This window comes from Eretmochelys imbricata, chromosome 11 (assembly GCF_965152235.1).
Source record: "Eretmochelys imbricata isolate rEreImb1 chromosome 11, rEreImb1.hap1, whole genome shotgun sequence".
Taxonomy (NCBI): Eukaryota; Metazoa; Chordata; order Testudines; family Cheloniidae; genus Eretmochelys; species Eretmochelys imbricata.
This window is the reverse complement of record NC_135582.1, coordinates 10,510,347-10,531,511: the sequence shown is the minus strand read 5'-3', so window position 1 is coordinate 10,531,511 and position 21,165 is coordinate 10,510,347. Positions and strand designations below refer to the sequence as shown.

The 21,165-nt window shown below is 42.5% G+C and overlaps 1 protein-coding gene across 2 annotated transcripts in view; it reads left to right on the top strand.

Moving 5' to 3' along the window:
* The window catches only part of SEMA5B (semaphorin 5B), a 173,812-nt gene that overhangs the window by 90,518 nt on the left and 62,129 nt on the right, over positions 1-21,165 (top strand). For both annotated transcript variants that reach the window (XM_077829927.1, XM_077829925.1), the window contains exons 7-10: positions 65-350; positions 5,857-5,992; positions 10,843-11,050; positions 13,307-13,514. In XM_077829927.1, the coding sequence (XP_077686053.1) occupies positions 65-350; positions 5,857-5,992; positions 10,843-11,050; positions 13,307-13,514 (838 nt within the window). The remainder of the gene's footprint in view (positions 1-64; positions 351-5,856; positions 5,993-10,842; positions 11,051-13,306; positions 13,515-21,165) is intronic.

Sequence of the window (21,165 nt, the reverse complement as noted above, 5' to 3'; positions counted from 1 at the left end):
GCAGTTCAATGAGCACCGTTCAGTTTCTGAGCTGGGTAAATCTCATTGTGCATCTGTTTTACAGAGCCCAACTTTATTGCTGCCTATGACATTGGTTTGTTCACCTACTTCTTTTTCCGTGAGAATGCGGTGGAACATGATTGTGGGAAAACTGTCTATTCCCGCGTGGCCAGAGTTTGCAAAAACGACATTGGGGGGAGATTTTTGCTGGAGGACACGTGGACGACTTTTATGAAGGCCAGGCTGAACTGCTCCCGCTCTGGAGAAATCCCATTCTATTATAATGAACTGCAAAGCACCTTCTATCTTCCTGAGCAAGACTTGATCTATGGAGTCTTCACTACCAATGTGTGAGTTGTGATTCTTTCAGTTATGTTTAGGCCCCACTTTCCCTCCCCAACCCCCAGCACAATGAAACTGACATATTTTCCTTTCTTACTGTCAATTCCAGTCAATCATTCTGAAAGATCTTTTAGAGGCAAAGTAACCTTTAGAACTTTGAGGGAGAAGCATGAACTATAAAATAGAGGGACGTAAAGACACAACTGAAGATTGTCATATCACCTTTCTGTTGTTTGTTGTGATCATTTTCAAGGAAGTTGCATTGGGATGATTTTGGGTGTGCATGTGTGAGAATCCTGAGGACAGAGTCAGAGGAGAAGAGCTAAGTTTTAAAAAAATATATTAAATTGTTTAGATTTTTATTTACTTTCTTTAAGTTAGATGAGTGTAAACAAGTCTTCTCCAGACCCCCTTGCTCAGATGAGAACAATTTCTCACTGCTACTAGCATGTCCATTATGAGGTCACAGTAATACTCTCTAGAGTTTACGTTAGACTGAATTATAAAGGAGAAGATGAAAATCAAATTAATTATTGTACAAGATGTGACACTTGTGCCTAATTCATGTAACTGACTTCTGTCAGACTACTCGTGGCATAGGATACTGCTCAATGTGAATAAAGGGTTGGTCCCAAATAATAGCCCATGCAGGACAGAGACTTGGCATCACACTCACATAGAGATCTTGCTTATGTACAGTGATGCTTCTGCGGTGCTGGCAGTGGCAGAAATTGAGCTTGGGAATCCTTGATCTAAACACATGAACTTCTGCTTTTTGAGCTAAAGAACCTGATTCTTTCGCTCAGGGCTTGTCTACACTATTGCGGGGGGATCGATCTAAGATACACATCTTCCGCTATGTGAATAGCATAGCTGAAGGCGACGTACTTCCATCTACTTACCGCAGTGTCTTCACTGCAGTGAGTCAACAGCTGACACTTTTCCGTCGACTGCGCTTTTGCTTCTCATTCTGGTGGAGTATCAGAGTCAACGGGAGAGTGTTCAGCAGTCGATTTATTGCGTCTATGCTAGACGCGATAAATCGACCCCTGCTGGATCAATGACTGCCCACTGATCTGGCCGGTAGCGTAGACAAGCCGTCAGAGGCTGCAGCAAACTCATTAACCTCTCTACAGGAACTAGAGGCAGACTGTAAAGAGTCATGCTGTCTTAACATGGGCTCCACTGACACTGAGATTGGGACAGAGAGGCAACTTCTCTCAAAGGAACACACTACTTTGTGCTTTTTGTTATCCACATACAGTACTTAGATATTGCAGCCCTAGAGGTGAAATCCTGGCTCCATTGAAGGCAGTGGGAGTTTTGCCATTGAAGTCAATGGGTCCAGGCTTTCACCCATACTCTGTAAACGCCCAGAGGGAGGGAGGGTGGTAGGCTGTACTTATCTATCTATCTATGTATCTATCTAGTGCTATTTCTGCATGTTCACTGCTAAAATCAGCCAGGAACTAGCCAGTGCAGAGCTTAAAAAAGAAAATATAATTGGGCAATGGGCCTGAACCACAAACCCAGATCCAAACATCCTATGGACTTTGGAGAAAATCTGACCCAGATCTGAACTTTGAATAAAACACTCTCTAGAATTAATGCTTAAAGGAAGTTAGCCAAACATTCTGACCCTATAAAGAAACTTGGCTAGAGCTTCGGGTTAAGATAGAAGACAGTGCTTATGTTACCAAAAGTGGCTGAGCAGTTTGCAATGAAGACGTTGAGGGTTTTTATCCATCCATCCATTTGGCACCAAAAAGTTTGAAATGATAATTTAAAAAAAAAGAATACATTTTTATAATTAACAACTGGTATACTTAGAATCTACTGGGAGAAGGTATTGGGTGGCATGGGTTGGATAGGATACTCTCCTGCTGGGTCTGTAGCATCACTTCTCCCATTATTTGCAAGCAACACAGAATGTAATGGGTATCCCCCAATCCCTATAAGGGATACAGTTAGACACTTTTGTTACTCCATGGCTTTAAAGGGCCCACCCCCACACTTGGTTCATCCTTCACTCCTCCACCTGCTGAGAACAATGTATTATATAACACTGGTGTAATTGACTAGATGCGTTATTATTGACAATAGCTGAAGTTAGAACAAGTAGTGTTTTTTGTGGCTCTGACAGAATGTTCTTTCAAGAATTCAAAGAGGAAAATGTTCCAATTTGTTATCTGACTAGAGAAATAATGATAATTATTCTTTTAACTTCCATCAGGATTTATATCTTGCTATATGTGTTCTGCATGCAAAATAAGGCTGATTTATGCTCCAGTCTGTGTATTTATCCACTGTTCTGCTGGTAGACTGAAGATACATGATTTTTGTTTAAAAGTATTATTACTTTCTGAAAACTCGTGTTTAATGGTATCGGGGCCATTTCCCAACAAAAGATGATTGGCTTATATCATGCTTCATTGTGAAAAATCCATGACAAACAGATTTATTACTCGTTGTGTAATATTGAGCTAAGTCAGCAGAAAAGATGGTTATTTAGGGAAGTAGCTTCTGAAATATTTAAACAGTTGTTATTAAAGTTTTTTCTATAAGGTCATTGAGATCACATTTAAAAGCTCTTTGAACTAAATCATTTTCCAAACAGCCTGGTTAATCGTCACAACTGGTACTGGATGTGAATGAACGGGATAGCTACCCTTGGCCCATGCATCACCCAGAAATAAAGAACTGTATAGAGAAATTAATGTCAGTGATTTAAGATTGGGATCAAACTTTAGATAGTCAGGGTGAAACAGCACTGCCCTGGAGGTGGGATAATTTCATGGAGAGTATCTGATATTCACTTCTTCTCACTCATCTTCAGCAGAGCAAAGGAACTTACCCAATGCACAGCTACAGACTAGGGACCGAATGGCTAGGCAGCAGTTCTGCGGAAAAGGACCTAGGGGTGACAGTGGACGAGAAGCTGGATATGAGTCAGCAGTGTGCCCTTGTTGCCAAGAAGGCCAATGGCATTTTGGGATGTATAAGTAGGGGCATAGCGAGCAGATCGAGGGACGTGATCGTCCCCCTCTATTCGACATTGGTGAGGCCTCATCTGGAGTACTGTGTCCAGTTTTGGGCCCCACACACTACAGGAAGGATGTGGATAAATTGGCAAGAGTCCAGCGAAGGGTAACAAAAATGATTAGGGGTCTGGAACACATGACTTATGAGGAGAGGCTGAGGGAACTGGGATTGTTTAGTCTGCGGAAGAGAAGAATGAGGGGGGATTTGATAGCTGCTTTCAACTACCTGAGAGGTGGTTCCAGAGAGGATGGTTCTAGACTATTCTCAGTGGTAGAAGAGGACAGGACAAGGAGTAATGGTCTCAAGTTGCAGTGGGGGAGGTTTAGGTTGGATATTAGGAAAAACTTTTTCACTAGGAGGGTGGTGAAACACTGGAATGCGTTGCCTAGGGAGGTGGTGGAATCTCCTTCCTTAGAAGTGTTTAATGTCAGGCTTGACAAAGCCCTGGCTGGGATGATTTAATTGGTGATGGGTCCTGCTTTTGAGCAGGGGGTTGGACTAGATGACCTACTGAGGTCCCTTCCAACCCTGATATTCTATGATTCTATGATTCTATAACTTGACTCTGAAATGTTTAGCAGGGCTCTATAAGAATTCATTCTATTTTGAAAAGCTATGCTGCTTTATTTAGACTAGCCTTTTTGTGTGTGCCTTGAGGCATTTACTTGTCACCCATCATTAGCTTTGTCTAAAGAGCTGCCTTCTGTGAACATGCACTGCATCAGCGGCATTCAGACAAAAGTGGAGAAAGGTTCGGCTTGCGTTGCTTTGACATGTTCAAAGTGAACTGCTCCATTGCACAGTGGAATGGAAGGTGCAGGGAGGGGAGTTAGTGGGGGGAGGAAAAGGGAAGAGGAAAAAAAAGTTTCTCTTTATATTGGGTTGCTCCAAAGGAATCTGCTGTGAAAGAATCTGTCCCTCTGGTTCCCTGCCTGGAATCGTGCAGCTAGGCTTTTTGTGTGTGTAATTATTGGTTTAGTAAAAAATTGTTCTTTTCAGAGACTTCAGATCGCTTTAATTAGCGCAATATGTCAAGCAAACCGTGGGTTATCTAAAAGCCACCATGACAAGTCAATCATGTTTCAGAATAGCAGCTGTGTTAGTCTATATATGCAAAAAGAAAAGGAGTACTTGTGGCACCTTAGAGACTAACCGATTTATTTGAGCATAAGCTTTTGTGAGCTACAGCTCACTTCATTGGATGCTTGCAGTGGAAAATACAGTGGGGAGATTTTATATACACAGAGAACATGAAACACATTCTTGTCAACTGCTGGAAATGGCCCACCTTGTTTATCACTACAAAAGGTTTTTTTTTGTCTCCTGCTGGTAAAAGCTCACCTTACCTGATCACTCTTGTTACAGTGTGTATGGTAACACCCATTGTTTCATGTTCTTTGTGTGTATAAAATCTCCCCACTGTATTTTCCACTGCATGTATCTGATGAAGTGAGCTGTAGCTCACAAAAGCTTATGCTCAAATAAATTTGTTAGTCTTGAAGTCAATCATGCTATCCCTTAGTGATCTATTTTTATTTTTAATTTCTTGTCTTTCTCTCTAATTTTCTCTCTCCTTTTCTTCTTCCTTTAAAAAGAATGGTATGAATTCCGGGTTGGGCTTATACAAGCCCCGTCACTTAAGTAAATATCTATGTTTAGGGCTTCATCCTATTTAGATATGGAGCCACTCCTGGGTGGTTCTGGGTGACATCACTGCCTGTTAAAGTTAGAAGTGGAGTGTGCTTCGCACCTTGCCAAAACATACCCTTACTGACAGAAATGGAACAGCAATGGCCCACTGAGCTGCAGGATATGGTGACTGAGTAGGGTAAAGTTGCTGAAACAAGTTCCCTTGCCAGATAGTCCTTTGTCCAGAAGCATTTGTTTTACAGACTGATTCATCTGCTTGGGGCATGCATTCTTGAGACAGATACAATTCCCAGCTGGGGACGCAAAGAAGTGAACTGTGGTCATTGAAAACAGCGTTTTCTGTGGCATGACCTTGCATGTTGAACTGTTGCAATAGCTGGCATGGTGCTAATTCTCTCTCTAGGTGTATTTAGAATAGTTTTTCAGCTATTGATTTCAGGCATCTACAGAAACTGAATTTCACCTTCATCTGACAAATACCATGAAATTAAAAATTAGTCTGTTCATTATCAGTGAGGATTGATGGGATGTAAAAAAAATAAATAAAACACTGGACCCAAATAATCCATGGAAATGGAACAATATGGGCCCTTCATGTCAGGATTGCTTTTGTGGCTCTTAAATCGTACATTTTACAGTCGAGATTAAAATTGATTCTCAAGATTGTCATCTAATCTGGTTGCATTTTTTCCTCCTTCCGAGATCTGTAGCACTTCACTTTTACCTGGTAATTTACATGTGTTTTATTCACGTGGAGTTTGATGTCTGTTATGATGAAATTGTCAATGTTCTAATGATAAAATTGATTTCCCCCCCCTCCAGAAACAGTATAGCTGCTTCAGCAGTATGTGCCTTCAACCTCAGTGCCATTACTCAGGCGTTTAATGGCCCTTTCCGATACCAGGAGAATCCAAGATCAGCATGGCTGCCAACAATAAACCCCATCCCTAATTTTCAGGTATGACTGCAGTACTTCAATTTACTCCAGACCCTTTTAATTTCTCTTTGATGGAACCGTTGTACTGAGTTGATTTGTATGGAATTCAGGGCTCCAGGCAGAAGCATGGTGCCGTACAAGTCAATGAACTATATTTTTCCACACGGGGAGGTGTAATGGAAAATTAGGGTTTGAGGTGGGTTCTTTTTAGTGCTCTAGATTTACCAAAATACTTCAAGATAAAGACTGAAGTGGGTAGAGGGGAAAAGCATGGCCGGTTTTTGGAAGAATTCAGGAATCACTGTGTGTTTTCAAATGAAGTAGAATGAGGAGGAAAAAATATATATAGGTCTAGCTTCTCATCTGGGGAAAGAAAAGGAGTACTTGTGGCACCTTAGAGACTAACCAATTTATTTGAGCATGAGCTTTCGTGAGCTACAGCTCACTTCATCAGATGCATACCGTGGAAACTGCAGCAGACTTTATATATACACAGAGAATATGAAACAATACCTCCTCCCACCCCACTGTCCTGCTGGTAATAGCTTATCTAAAGTAATCTTCAGGTTAGGCCATTTCCAGCACAAATCCAGGTTTTCTCACCCTCCACCCCCCCACACAAATTCACTCTCCTGCTGGTGATAGCCCATCCAAAGTGACAACTCTTTACACAATGTGCATGATAATGAAGTTAGGCCATTTCCTGCACAAATCCAGGTTCTCTCACTCCCTCACCCCCCTCCAAAAACCCACCCCCATACACACACAAACTCACTCTCCTGCTGGTAATAGCTCATGGATGAAATCATGGATGAGCTATTACCAGCAGGAGAGTGAGTTTGTGTGTGTATGGGGGTGGGTTTTTGGAGGGGGGTGAGGGAGTGAGAGAACCTGGATTTGTGCAGGAAATGGCCTAACTTCATTATCATGCACATTGTGTAAAGAGTTGTCACTTTGGATGGGCTATCACCAGCAGGAGAGTGAATTTGTGTGGGGGGGTGGAGGGTGAGAAAACCTGGATTTGTGCTGGAAATGGCCTAACCTGAAGATTACTTTAGATAAGCTATTACCAGCAGGACAGTGGGGTGGGAGGAGGTATTGTTTCATATTCTCTGTGTATATAAAGTCTGCTGCAGTTTCCACGGTATGCATCTGATGAAGTGAGCTGTAGCTCACGAAAGCTCATGCTCAAATAAATTGGTTAGTCTCTAAGGTGCCACAAGTACTCCTTTTCTTTTTGCGAATACAGACTAACACGGCTGTTACTCTGAAACACATCTGGGGAAAGTAAACCTTTTTCATCCAGCATATTCTTAGTCTGTGGAACTCCCTACCACATAATTTGGGTATAGCTCACCAAATCAATTACCTGAAATTTCAGGAGTCTTGGGGATTGGTGCTCCTTCATCCCTCCTATTCTCTGCTTGGGGAGTCTCTTATGAGCTGTAATGCTTTGATCTAATTCTGGTTGTTGGCCATGATATGGGGGTGTCTGGGTGGTGTTCAGTGGCCTGTGATATACAGGAGGTCAGACTGGATGATCTGGTGGCTCCTTCTGGCCTCAAATGCTATGATTATGATTCTGTGATATTACTGAGACTATGAACTAAGCAGAATTCAAGAGAAGATTGAACATTTCTATGGAGAATAAGAATAGCCAGAGTTGTTATAGTAAAGATTTAGAAAATGAACAAGAGTTGTGGAAGGGATATAAACCCTCATGCTGACAGGCAAAAAATAGCCTTTAATTAAAAGGCTGAGGATGAAAATTTCTTGGGGGACAGATTATCCCATAACTTCCCACTGCGGGGTTTCTTGCACCATCCCTTGAAGCAGCTAGCATTGGCCTCTGTTTGAGACCATATTGGGCTAGAGGGCCTGCAGAATGTGAATTCCTATGCTTCTAGGTTAGTATTTCTGCTATGCTCATCACTGTGGTACATGAGTGTCTAGAATGAGACTCTTAAAATGAGCCATGCAGACTTCCCAGCCATGGTTTGCAGATTCAGTGGCTGGAAACTGAAGCTAGAGAAATTCAGACTAGAACTAAGGCACATGACCGTTGGAACAACTTACCCAGGGATGTGGTGGATTGTCTGTCACTTGAAATCTTAAATCATCTCCTAAATCTTTCAGTCAAGATTGTGGGGGTGTCTTTCTAATAGATAGCTCTAGCTCTCCCTGAATTTATGGGCTTATGCAGGAATTACTATGGCCTGAGTTATTCAGGCAGTCAGACTAGATGATCATAATAGTTCCTTTGGGCCTTAAAATCTAAGCATCTGTGAATTGTGAATTTGCCAGGATCCTGAGTTACAGCAAATTGGCAAAAAAGGAACAAATTGCAACCGTCCAGATTTACAGTCAGCTCTGCACAAAACCTCAGCAAGTGAAGATGACTGCTTCAGAGCATCCATGAGAAGCCTCTGCTATCTGGGCTGCCATGAAGCCTGTATTGCAATGTAGAACTTAGTCATCCAGCACTGGTGGAAATCGCAGGGGGAGTGTCAGTGTGTCAGGAATCTTTCCTCACACCCTCAGGGTGAATCTCTCTGTGGCACAGTGGGGCCTTGTGCCAAATTGAGTGCCTAATTCTCCATAGAAATGCAGAGTTCCAGTTGATGCAGATTACAGATTCCAACATGCATTGCTCCATCTTGATTGGCTACACTTTGGCCACCCTGATCTAGGTGCACTCAAAACAAAATCTAAGGTCTAACTGGAGGCCTGGTCATGCTGAATGCCCTCCATTCATACTGGGTTTGAAGGGTATTGGGGTTCTCTAAGAGTCAAGGGTGTTCAGCACCTCACTGGACTGTGTCCTGGGTGAACAGGGAAATGCAAAAAATGAGTCTGGAAAAGAGATTTATTTGCTGTGGAAAATATCAGATACAGTGGGGGAGTGAACAGATTACAGGACGAATATATGAGAGTTAAAAGATAAAAAAATAAGAAAAGGAAAGGAAGGTATGTGGCAGATGAAAGGAAGATTGCAAAAAGAGATTAGGAAATATTTCAAGTACGTAAGGAACAAGAGGTCAGTGAAGGGCCTTTATGAGATGACAAGGGTAATTTAGTGACAGAAGAGGCAGATATTGCAAAAAAATTAAATTAATTCCTTGACTCAGTGTTCACAAAGGAAGATGAGGGAAGGATGCCAGAAAAAAAAATGTCTTCGCAGAGAGGAAAGAGAACTACTGAAGTATATAGAGGATCAAGACAGCACAGATAATCAGGAAATTAGAACAAAACAAAATAAAACAAAAACGGGAGGGTGCTGTGTCAGCATGTGGGCTGCCAATAGAGCAAAAGGGTTATCTTCTGCTTGATGAGAGTAGGAAATAAAACTAACCATAACATTCCAACTATCAGTGATGACCTGGGAAGGAAAAGGGTATAGTGGGTAAAAGTTAGACTATCTGAAGCATGAACATGCAGGGCCAGAGAGAGAATGAGAAGGAAGTGGCAAAACAGAGATTTCCAAATTTCTTTAGGAACCAGGGATTAGGCACTGATGAAATAGAAAGAAGTTCTCTATTAGAAAATGTATTCTCTAAGGATTGAGTCAGAAAACCACTAACCTTGGCATGAGTATTTGGAAAGAGGCTGAAGATACTAACCAAAGGGCTAGAACTTCAGCTGAAGTACATCAGCACCAGCCCTATTAACTGCCCTAGATTTCCTCCACTTCCTCCAGTTCTGGCTGCAGATTTTCAGCAGGGATTCACAAAAGGAAAGTTGTGCCCAGCCATAGTGAAGAATTTGTTCGTTGTTGCAGTAAAGAGTCAAAAATGGGACCCCAATTGGGAAAACGTAATTTGTCGGTTCTCTGATCTGTTAAGACCAGTAAATCAGTCGGGCAACATAGTCCAGTGGACCGAGTTTAGGACTGAGCACTCATCCCAATTCTGCCTTTGACTTCTGTGCCCTTGGGCACAGGACATTTAACAGACTCCTCATATTTCATATGGGTTAATGAAAGCCTCCTTGCCCACCTCACAGCTCCAGTCCTGTTCCCAGTGACGTCAATAACAAACGTCTTGTTGGCTTCTGTGGGAGTATGACTTTGCACAGTGCTTTGACAATATTAAGTGATAAGTATTAAAGTATGATATAAAGTGAATTCCAGGGCAACTCAGGCCTCAGAATGAGGTAACCAGGGTAGCAGATCTGATGCTGCTGTTGAACTGGAGCAAGGAGGCCAATGCCTTAACCAAAAGGTCCATTTTGGATGGACGTGGGAGGTAAGGTGAAGTCTGAGATGGTCGGACACAGGCTAACCAGCCATCTATGTGAAGCTGTAGGAGTTGGAGGGAAGTTGCATGCCAACTCCTTTGCAAGGATTATTTAAAGTCAGAGGAGCCAGTGGAGGAATGCACGTGGAAGAGGCCAGGTAGCGAACTTGGTGTTTTCATACAAAAAGAGTAATTTTGGGGGGAGTTCATCTCAGGTTTACAGGACTTTAGGGTGAGACTTCAGGCAGACCTGGGAGTACCTCAGAAAGGGTTTGGGTAGAAGTTCAGGGTTTTCTTATCTCCTCTGAATTTCTTCATCCATCCTTACCTTTTTTTTCTCCTCAGTTCTGAACTCCTGTAGTTTATCTGTAGACTTGCTCACTCTGTGGTGTCACAAAGGAATAAAAGACTGTCTCGCTAGCCAATGGACCAGTATGAAGACATGACTTTATGGGGTGGAAGAGTGACCAAAGCTCCCTGTAACACTGGCTGCTAGCATAAGGGGCCAAATCTGGAAGGTTTTCCTCAGGCAAAATTCTCAGTGAAGTCAATGAGTGTTTTCCCTGAGGAAGGACTTCAGGGTTGTGTTGTGTGAAGTGCAAATACAGCTGCTGAAGTTCTGTCATCCCTGTTTAGTGTGGGATGCTGAATGACAACAGTCCTAACGAGAACCTGACGGAAAGGATCCTGCAGGATGCCCAGCGCTTGTTCCTGATGAATGACGTGGTTCAGCCGGTCTCTGTGGATCCGTACGTCACTCAGGACAGCATTCGATTTTCCAAACTGGTGGTTGACATTGTTCAAGGAAAGGATACTCTCTACCATGTGATGTATATCGGGACAGGTAAGAGCATTCGAGTTTAAGTAGGACCAGTTCCCTCATTCAGAGACATAGCAGCATGGGAGCCTGATCCTAAGGTCATTACTGTTTGTATTGAGTTCTTACTGTAGGCAAAGCTCCATGGAAGCTAGTTTTTCTGAATAAGGAAGAGATAAAAACAGAATAGAGACCTTGAGGCATGACCCTGAGAGAAGAGGCCTTAAATCTGCAATGCGTAAAAGAAGCAAAAGATGACTTTCCTTTTAACATGTATCAACTAATCAGACTAAGGCACAATGGTGGAGAAGGGCAAAGGGCTTGCCCTAGGTAACTAAATTGCTGTGTGTGATCTTGTGCAAGCTAACGTAACCTCTCCGTGCTACAGTTTACCTATCTGCAATGATACTTGTGCACTTTTAAATGCCTATGAGATCAAGAGATGGGTAAGCATTATTATCATCACATTACAGATGGGGAAACTGAGGCAAACAATTTCCTATGGTCACACAAATAGTTAGTGGCAGCACTGAGATTATAATGCAGATCTCTTGACTCCCACTGCCATGCTCTGACAATTAGGGCACGCTGGAAAGCACAAGAACCATGGATGAAAGGTGATGAAGAAAGGCAAAGTATTATAAATGGTTGCCTTAACCTATTTTCACACTTGAGATCAAAATTAAATTAAATATTTTGATTAATTAGAGCATATGGCCAGCCTCATGGGTGTAATGTTTTCATCCTTTATTGTCAAAAGAAAAGGAGTACTTGTGGTACCTTAGAGACTAACAAATTTATTTGAGCATAAGCTTTCGTGAGCTACAGCTCACTTCATAAGCTTTCGTGAGCTACAGCTCACTTCATCGGATGAAGTGAGCTGTAGCTCACGAAAGCTTATGCTCAAATAAATTTGTTAGTCGCTAAGATGCCACAAGTACTCCTTTTCTTTTTGTCGATACAGACTAATACGGCTGCTACTCTGAATCCTTTATTGTGAGAGTGTTGACTTTATAATAAGATATATTGCCTCTGTAAGTGTTAGATTAAACTAACATTGCAATATGGAGTCATCCTCTCACTCTAAAGTTACCATCTTCTAGGATTGTATCATAATTTATGTAACTTTTACCACCACTTACCTTGAAAGTGATTAGCTTTGATATATTTTAGTAACATTCCCCCTGATTTAAGCTTGCATGGAAGTGATCATGATGAGCAAACTGTACTTACAATGAAATATGGCAAGGTTTTGCTACTTCTACATCTTTATTCCTTAAGTGATGTGTCCCAGTTACTATGCCAGAAGAAACAGAAGTGGAAGACTGAGATTTTAATCTCATTTGCTTTTGCCTTCCATTATCCGTGAAGAAGTCATAATGCTTCATCATCTATTTTCTTTTACACATGTTTCTCTGGACACTGGTAGTGGTCACTGGAGGCTGGAATCTGTTGAAACTGAAACCTTTCAAAGGATGAGAATCACAGTTAGAGGGAACCTTTAGCATATTGGATCCTGGAGATTAGTGATGGACTTGAGGCCAAATCGGAATTGACCCCAAATGTCATGATGGTATAGATCCAGATCGGTATTTTGGGGCACTATTAATTGATATAGAAACTTCCTGTATGTAGCAGAAGTTTGTTTCTAGGAGTAATTTAACTATGGTATTGACACAAAAAAATTGCTGTTTGACTTATTCCTTGAATAAGTCAAACTTCAAAGATAACAGGCATGGACTAATCTCATTTTTGTTCTAAATGCATGTATTGTTCTTGGAAAAAAATGCTCATTTGACAGCCCGAGATGAACTTCTCCCATAGATCCATCAATCCACCAATTGATAAATCAACAGTGTAGCATAAGCTTCCATACAAACACTGCTTGTTGTCATTGTATCCCATCTTCCTACTGTAAAGACCACTTTTAGCAGGGAAAGGATAATTTAGACTTCAAACCCATTCAGTCCTTACTGTGACATCAGAGATTTCCAACCCTGGTGCACCATTTGCTGCGGTTGAGGTGGCATCATTCTGGGCCCCTCTGCTCCACAGCTATAAACCGGTAAGGACACCTGAATACACGAAAGGGAATTGCACCCACATAGCTGGGGCAGTTTCTACCCTGGATAACAAAAATGTTTAAAAAGTAGTAGAAGAGGAAACAAGCCTTAAAGTGTTTATGTAAATAGGATGTCATTAATCTTTTCAGTCTCTGTGCTAGGTACAAAATTGAATCAATATCTCTAAGATTTACTTGCATCTTGCTTCTTGTTCCATTAGAGTATGGCACCATTTTGAAGGCACTTTCTACCACTAATAGGAGCCTGAGGAGTTGTTATTTAGAGGAAATGCAGATTCTTCCCGACGGTCAACAGGAACCAATCAAGAGCCTCCAAATCCTGCATAGTGACAGGTCACTGTTTGTGGGTTTAAATAATGGAGTGCTAAAAATTCCTCTGGAGAGGTGTTCAGTGTACAGAACAGAAGGGTAAGCAAATTTTATTGCTCTGATATATTCCACTCCAGCTTCAAAGGAAAGCAACAGGGAAACATATCCTAGTCTGATTCATTTCAGAATGCCTTTTTTCATCACTGGGAGAGAGAGTCAAGATATTTGTGTGTGTATCTTGATAGATAGTGCTCACGCCAGGAGCAATGGGAACGAAGGATATTGTTTTTGGTAAATATTAATTTGTCCTCATTAGAAATTAATCACATGTTTACTGAGGAGTAACTTCCAATATTACTTGACATTTCAGTGTTGGTTTTATTATCTCCACATGTTTCGCTTGTAGGTCTCACTGGCTGAAAGGCTGCAGTATTCTCAATTCTTGGTCCTCTCACCCATTGTGGCTTATAAATGATTGCTTGCCAACCGTTTAACAATGTAGGAGTGCATTGGGTGGTTATTTTTCGTTGTTTTTAGAAGCCAGTAGCTCATTGGAACAGCATGTGACAGAGTTGGCACCTGGAAAGTGCTGTCTGGCTTGAACATTTTAAAAGAAAATAAAAAAACATTTTCAATATTGACCTCTGACTGCAGAGGTGTAATCCACCCAGTGTTGAATACAGAAGGGTTTGGACAGCTACATGGCCTGCCCCTACTTTCAGCAGGCAAAGCCGTGTGATACTAGCTGACTGAGGCACGTGCTCATGTAATCTGTGTTTTCCATCTTCAGTCCTAGAGTTTGAAGTGGGTCCAGCTGTGGGTAATTGCTTATTTGCACCCCTAAGGACACTCTTCCTCCTTCAGCCTTTGCGTTGCTGATCCTTGTCTGAAATGGATGTCCCCGGTGCATGCCAAAAGGAGGCAGTTCATTAGCATGCTCTAAACTAACTACCTCTTTCTTGGCCTAGCACAAAACCTGCCTGATTCCACGTGGTGAATTTCATGATTGCTTAGTTTCTAACCAGGTTAAAATGATCAACTAGCTTGTTCTAAAGTTGAGTCTGTCTAAATGTAAAAACATCTGCTCTTTCTATTTGTGCTGAGCCTCATAAGTATAATTATTCCTTTTAGGAAGAAAACCCTCCACTTCAGTTGTTACTTTAAGTTTGACTCAGGAGTGGTGAATGTATTAAGGTGTAGGAGTTTGATACAGAAGGGTTTAATACGAGAAAGGAACCATAGCTGGAAAACATCATCCTGTCCTCCCCTCTGAATGGCAAATGTTTAAATGGCCAGAACACAAGAGCCTTTCTCTTAAGATTGTGTAGGAGAATACAGCTTGAAAGGAATATACATATAAAACAGATCAAGGGAAACCTAATTCTTCCCTCTTTTTCTATTTGTTCATGAAAGATATTCCCAAATTAAATTTGCTGGCAATTTATAGAATGTTAAAGTTCCCAGTTTGAGGATATAAAAGTACTTTCCACCGTGGGGTCCAGCGTGACCCTTTTGTAAAGTCAAATGGCCAAGGATTTCAAGGCTCCCTAAGGTATATGGACACTCCATTCCCATTGCTGCTGCTTCTAACAATTTGTATTGTAAATGAAAGGCGGTTTGGCCACGGTTTTACGCGTTGCCTGAGGGATTTGGATGCTAACCATTAAAGGAGAACTTATATGCCCCTCCACTGAACAGAGAGAACGAGCCAATCCTGTGAAAGTTAATGGATGAGACTTGCTCAGTAACAGGCTGAACCGGGTGATTGAGACCGTCATTGTATAACTCCCCTAAAAGTAATTATTTTCTTCCTGGAAGTCATGGCCGTGACAGACATGCACGGCCTTCATTACGATGCTGATTTAGTGCTAAAGGTTTTCTTAGGGAGACAGCCTTGTGACATACATATCTGGGGCCAGTTTCGTTCCAGGTGCAACATCATTGTATTTGGAGCGTAGTTTCAATAGGCTGGATCATCTATTCCTGTGAAAAACTATAAGAATGGGTTTGGGAGAGGAAGTGTTTGCTAGGGTCCCCTGTGGGGGATCGTGGGTCTCCAACCCAGGTCCCTGGGCAGTCCTCTGAATGCAGCCACCACCTGACTGGTACCAGCAAAGGGTGTGGGCTGGTGGACCCTAGCTCACCATAGGCACCGCCCACAGAGCTCCCAATTGGAGGAGATGTCTCATGTCTCCAATTGGCTCAGACTCATTGTTTGAATCCGAAGTTGTATAAGCAACTAGGTGAGTTCCTGGCTGGCAGCTACATCAGATCTACCTTCTCGTCTGACTCTTAAGTCCTACCTTGTTCCTGATTCCTGCCTTCCTGTCCTATTCCTGGTTCCTACGCCCTGCCTTGTTCCAGATCCTTACTTCTGTGCCCTACCTCTAGCTACTGGCTCCAGCTCTGAACCTTGGCCTGATTCCTGACTCTGGCTCTCACCCTTGGCTTGACTCCCAACTCTGGTTCCATCGCTGACCTTCGGTTCCTGGCTCCTGACTTCTGCACTGACCACTAGCCCTGACCACCTGCGTTCAGTCTATGACAGTCTCCTCACAGAGATCCCACCAGGAGGATCACGGTTTGCTCCCGCATATGGACAGACTGCGGAATCCACCCAGAAACCCCGAGGATCCTGTGGGATCTCTGGGAAGCTAAGGCCCTCAACATAGAGGCCCCATGCATCCTTCCATAGCAGCTTGGTGCTTCAGTGGAGCCATGCTACCAGGTACTTCCCTGGCCGTGGTATCCCCCTTCAAGGGATCGCTACCTTGGAGAGGGGACCACAGAAAAGATGACAAAGCCCCAGGACTTTCTGCAGGGCCAGAGGAGTGGTGATGTGTGTTCCAAGTCCCAGCCTGCCCACACCTCATCTGGCCCAGAATCCCAGACACCCAGAGAACCCGCTTCATGGACTGGAGGGAAAAGGTGATGGTGTCACAAGTGCAGCTGAGTGCTTTTTGCCTCATGAGAGTCCTCTCTACACGTGGATCTGGGAGGCACAACTCCTCCCCTTATCATCCATCTGTACTCCAGCTTAGTGGTACACAATAGTTTAGAACACACAGACTCTCACACATCATAATCATCATTTGACCTCATGGTACTATGTTAAGGTCTATCTCAGGTGACTGGAAGCTGCCTGACATCAGGAGAGGGTTTTAAATTTTCTCCAAATCATACCTCTTTCAATGAAATAAAGCATCATCCCAGCTCTTGAGGGGCTGGGGAGTCAAAATCCTGCCTCCTATAATCAGTTTTATCATAGTTTTAGATACTGTAAAATTAGTAGGGTTGGGCTAAATAGAAGTACCTGGATAGGATAGTACCTGAAAGGTACTGTAAATACGTATGGGTGGCAAACAGTGAACACATTTGTACAATGTGGTAAGCCAGAATTTGTTCAGAGAGGGTTGGTCAATGAATGTGATTTTGCAGGTAATGCAGTGGTGGGTCCTGAGTTCAAAAGAAGATGGGGGAAAACTCTGGGAGGCTCTCATGAGATCTGGAGCAACAGAGGGATGGTACATTGCAAAAAAAAACCCCAAAACAAATGGAAACTTGCAAATGTGCACATCCCTTAAAGAAAGCTAAGAGGAGCTGGGTTGTATGTATTTAGATGGTGGATTTTTTTTTCCTAATAGAAACTGTTTTGTAGGGGATTTCTCAATTTCAGATTCCTGAAACTTTCCCCCTTTAATATCCTGGATGTGTAGATCACATGTTTACCAACCTTTGTATTTATTTCAGTGCTGAGTTGTTTCAAGAGGGGTGTTTTAATTTTTTCTGGTGCTTTTCACCTGGCACTTCTCATGGGCTGTGATTTATTGCTTATTGTTGTGTCTATGTTTAATACATGCCAATAAATAACCTCAGGAGCAAGTCACGATTCCTACCCCTCACCTACTTTCTTGCCGGTACTATGACTTCTTGACTGGCTTCTCAGAAAAGCTCTGGTTTCAGCATTTTTCATAATCTAATCATTTTGACGGGGGCTTGGGAAGCCTTCAGCTGATGAAAATTTCATACCTCCCAGGCAGGAATACTACAGTGCTGTTTGTTTCCCTTGGCTCTGTCCCACTTTATCAGGAAACTTGTGACTGTTTCGCACCCCAAGGGCTGATTGGGAATTATGATTGCCAAGTAGTTTTTGGAATCATATCAGTCTGGGCCCTAAGAAAGGGAAATCAGATGTGGAAACAAAATTGATCTAGCATTGATTAGCTTTGGCATTCCATACAGCTCTGCTGCTGCAAGGCAGTGGGACACATACCTAAGGCTCAGAAAGAGGGGAAGAGGAAGAAAGGGGGTGAAAAAAGAACTTCTGACCTCTCCTTACTGTTTGTTTATTGCCATAGCATCAATTGAACCTGCTAAACGGTCACTGATAGCATTGCACAGTGTCTTGATGTGTCTCGCTGACCCAAGCTATTTCTGGGTGTCTAAATGGTGCTTTGTACATGTCCACTGACCTGTCACAATTGGCCTTTTCAATACAGCCAGGCTCAGCAGCCGGGCGACAGGAAGACGGCTGTAGTGTCAGTTGCCCAAATTTATGGCTGGACTTGGCTGCTGGGACCTTGCCTTGTGCATTTGTGTGTTTTCCTCTTGTGTTCCTCACTTTCACTGGAGAGTATTAGGAGGGTGTCCAATGCATGCAAAATCTACAAACCCTTTTAAACATGCCATGTTTCTAGACTTCTTTGCTGTATAGTAGTTTGGCTGGGTTTGCTGCTAAGGGTTTTACTTGTTTAGAAACCTTTTTAATTTCCTTATAATACTAGAAGTAGGTAAAGTTGGGTTTAACTCTTGTTTCCAGATACCCCTAAACTTTGGCCTGGGGTTGGTCTTGGATTCCTGGTCTAAATTTCACAGCTGGCATCCACAGTATATCGAGAACAGGTAAAAACAAAACCCAGCATCGGAACTTTGGAATGGTGGGGATTTGTGATCAGGATCCAGTATTGATAGTTTGGGCCAATCTTTAGTCTAGGTCAATAATTATTTAAAGGGAGAGTGAGATCATTATTTCATGTTGGGAATCACTGTGGAGCAGTTGGGACAGTGAGGCCAGCACTAACACCAGGAGCTTTGTGATCTATGTGACCTACCCATTGCCCGACATCTATCCAGAGTGTGCGTACAGTACAGTGGGTTACTGACCCGTGGGTCAGCCAACCACTTTCAGAACAGGGAATGTGAGCGAAGCTGTAGTCCTGCATTGGATTTAGAACAGCGTCAACAAAGCATGGTTGGTGACCAGGCTGGAAGGTCACGCCAATATCACTGCTGCTCCTATTCCTGCTAGAGACATTATTTCAGTGCACTTTTTATGGATCATCTTCCTCCCCATCCTCTCCCCACGCCGTCCCACACAACTGTCTGGAGAGTCTACAGCTCATACGAATCAATGATATTTTGGGTGCACTGTGGGGTCTTGGGAACGGGCCAGTTTATTATCCACCCCTGCTGCTAAAGAGGCATATTTCTCTGTGCAGTTGTGTTCACTTCTTCAGCTGTGAATCTCTTAGGCCTGGTACCAGTTTGGCAGCAGAGTAATGATGTCACTGGAGTTATTCCTGATTTACACTTCTGTGACTGGGATGAGAACCAGGCCCTCTTCGCATGCAGTTGTGGCAGTATTAAAAATACTTGGATGCCCTCAGAAGAGCCCTGGAACATGGTAATGACGGCGCAGTAGCTCCCATTGTGAGACTGGTGGCCAGATTTTTGCTGAATATTTTGATAACTAAGTGGGAGCTGAGCATTTTTGAAAATCTGGTTCTTTAACGACTATGAAAATTGCTGAGATACTGAACTCCTTTTATGCATGTGTTTGAGAGATTAAAGAGAAGTAGTAAGGGGGGCCTTGTGAAAATATAACTATTATTGAAAAGCAGGAAAGGGAAAATCTGTACTACCTCTTTCCATCTGGTTTGGTTGACATGGTCACTGTAGGGTTAAGGGAACTAGCTACTTACTATACCACTGATAATTAATTTGAAAAGCCTTGGAAAATTTCAAAGAAGGAAAGAAGAGTGATCAGGACAAGTATTATCCCATAAATCCATCCACAAACCCTACTAATATAATGTGATAAATCGTGCGAATGAAATCCTGACTCAATTTACATTTTCAGAGTAGCAGCCGTGTTAGTCTGTATTCGCAAAAAGAAAAGGAGTACTTGTGGCACCTTAGAGACTAACCAATTTATATGAGCATAAACTTTTGTGAGCTACAGCTCACTTCATCAGATGCATTCAGTGGAAAATACAGTGAGGAGATTTATATACACCCAGAACATGAAAAAATGGGTGTTATCATACACACTGTAAGGAGAGTGATCACTTAAGATGAGCTATTAGCAGCATGAGAGCGGGGGTGTGTGTGTGTGAAAACCTTTTGTAGGGATAATCAAGGTGGGCCATTTCCAGCAGTTAACAGGAATGTCTGAATGGTAAAACTCCCATTGACTCGATGGGGCCAGCATTTTACCTCTAGGGTATGTCTACACTGCAATTAGACACCTGTGGGTGGCCCATGCCAGCTGACTCAGGCTAAGGGGCTGCTTAGTTCCAGTGTAGACGTTTGGGCTCAGACTGCAACCTGGGCTCTAGGAAGCCCTTCCTCACAGGGCCCTAGATCCTGGGCTCCAGCCTGAGCCAGTACATCTAACTGCAATTAAACAACCACTTAGCCCAAGCCCCACGAACCCGAGTGAGTTGGCACAGGCCAGCCGCAGGTTTTTAATTGCAGTGTAGACATAACCCTAAGGATAACAAACAGAACTACAATCAATAAGCTACATGAATTTACGTGGTAGATTAATTTGATTGCTTTTTTTATAGCACTACAATATTGGACCTCCATACTGCAAACTCTAAGGCACATGCTGAGCTGTAAGCAGATGAGTAGTCCTAATTATTATAATAAATCTAGTCCTGTACCTAAAGTTAAGCAACTTCATAATAGTTTGCAGGATCTGGACTTTTGTGGTTGAAGGGAATGAGATAGATGTAATATGGTTAGATTTTAGTAAAACATTGGGTACTGTATCTCATGAAAGCTTAATTCAAATTGTTTAGGAAAGGAACATTGTTGTATGGATCTAAAATCGATTAAAAGTCCGTAAGCAAAGGGCACGGGTAAGTGATAATGAAGCAAGTTGAGGGAAGTTTCTAGTGAGGTACTCAAGAAATTGGCAATAGGTCCATCTTATTTGACAGTATCTTTATGACATGGAAGAAAATAGCATGCTTTGTGGCTGATACTAAAGTGTGAAAGAATCACAAAGAACAGTGATGAGAAAATTAAGTATCTGCAAGGAAAGCTAAGATGGGGTGAGTTTGGGGAGAAAGCTGAGACTGAGGTTTGTGTTCTGGTGGTGGTTGAGTTAAACATGAAAAAGCAAACAGTAGGAATTCAGGATTTTGTGCTGTGTCTGGATGCACAGAGCGGGGTGTGAAAGCTACGTGGTTACAGAAATGTGTTTGGCTATTGAATAATCTTCCAAGGGACGTGGTGAAAGCCCCATCACTTGGCACATTTAAAACTACAGTAGAGTGGACAGAACCCTAAGAAATAATCTGTAGGGAAGAAACCCACAGTGGCTGGAAAATAGACTGGACAGTTTGATAGTTCTGTCCAATTTGTGACTTATATGATTCTATAAACTCAGTTTATAAAGCTGTATTTTTATGCTGTCTTTCTGAATACCATCTCTCTCTAACCCCCCTCTCCCCGCCTTTAG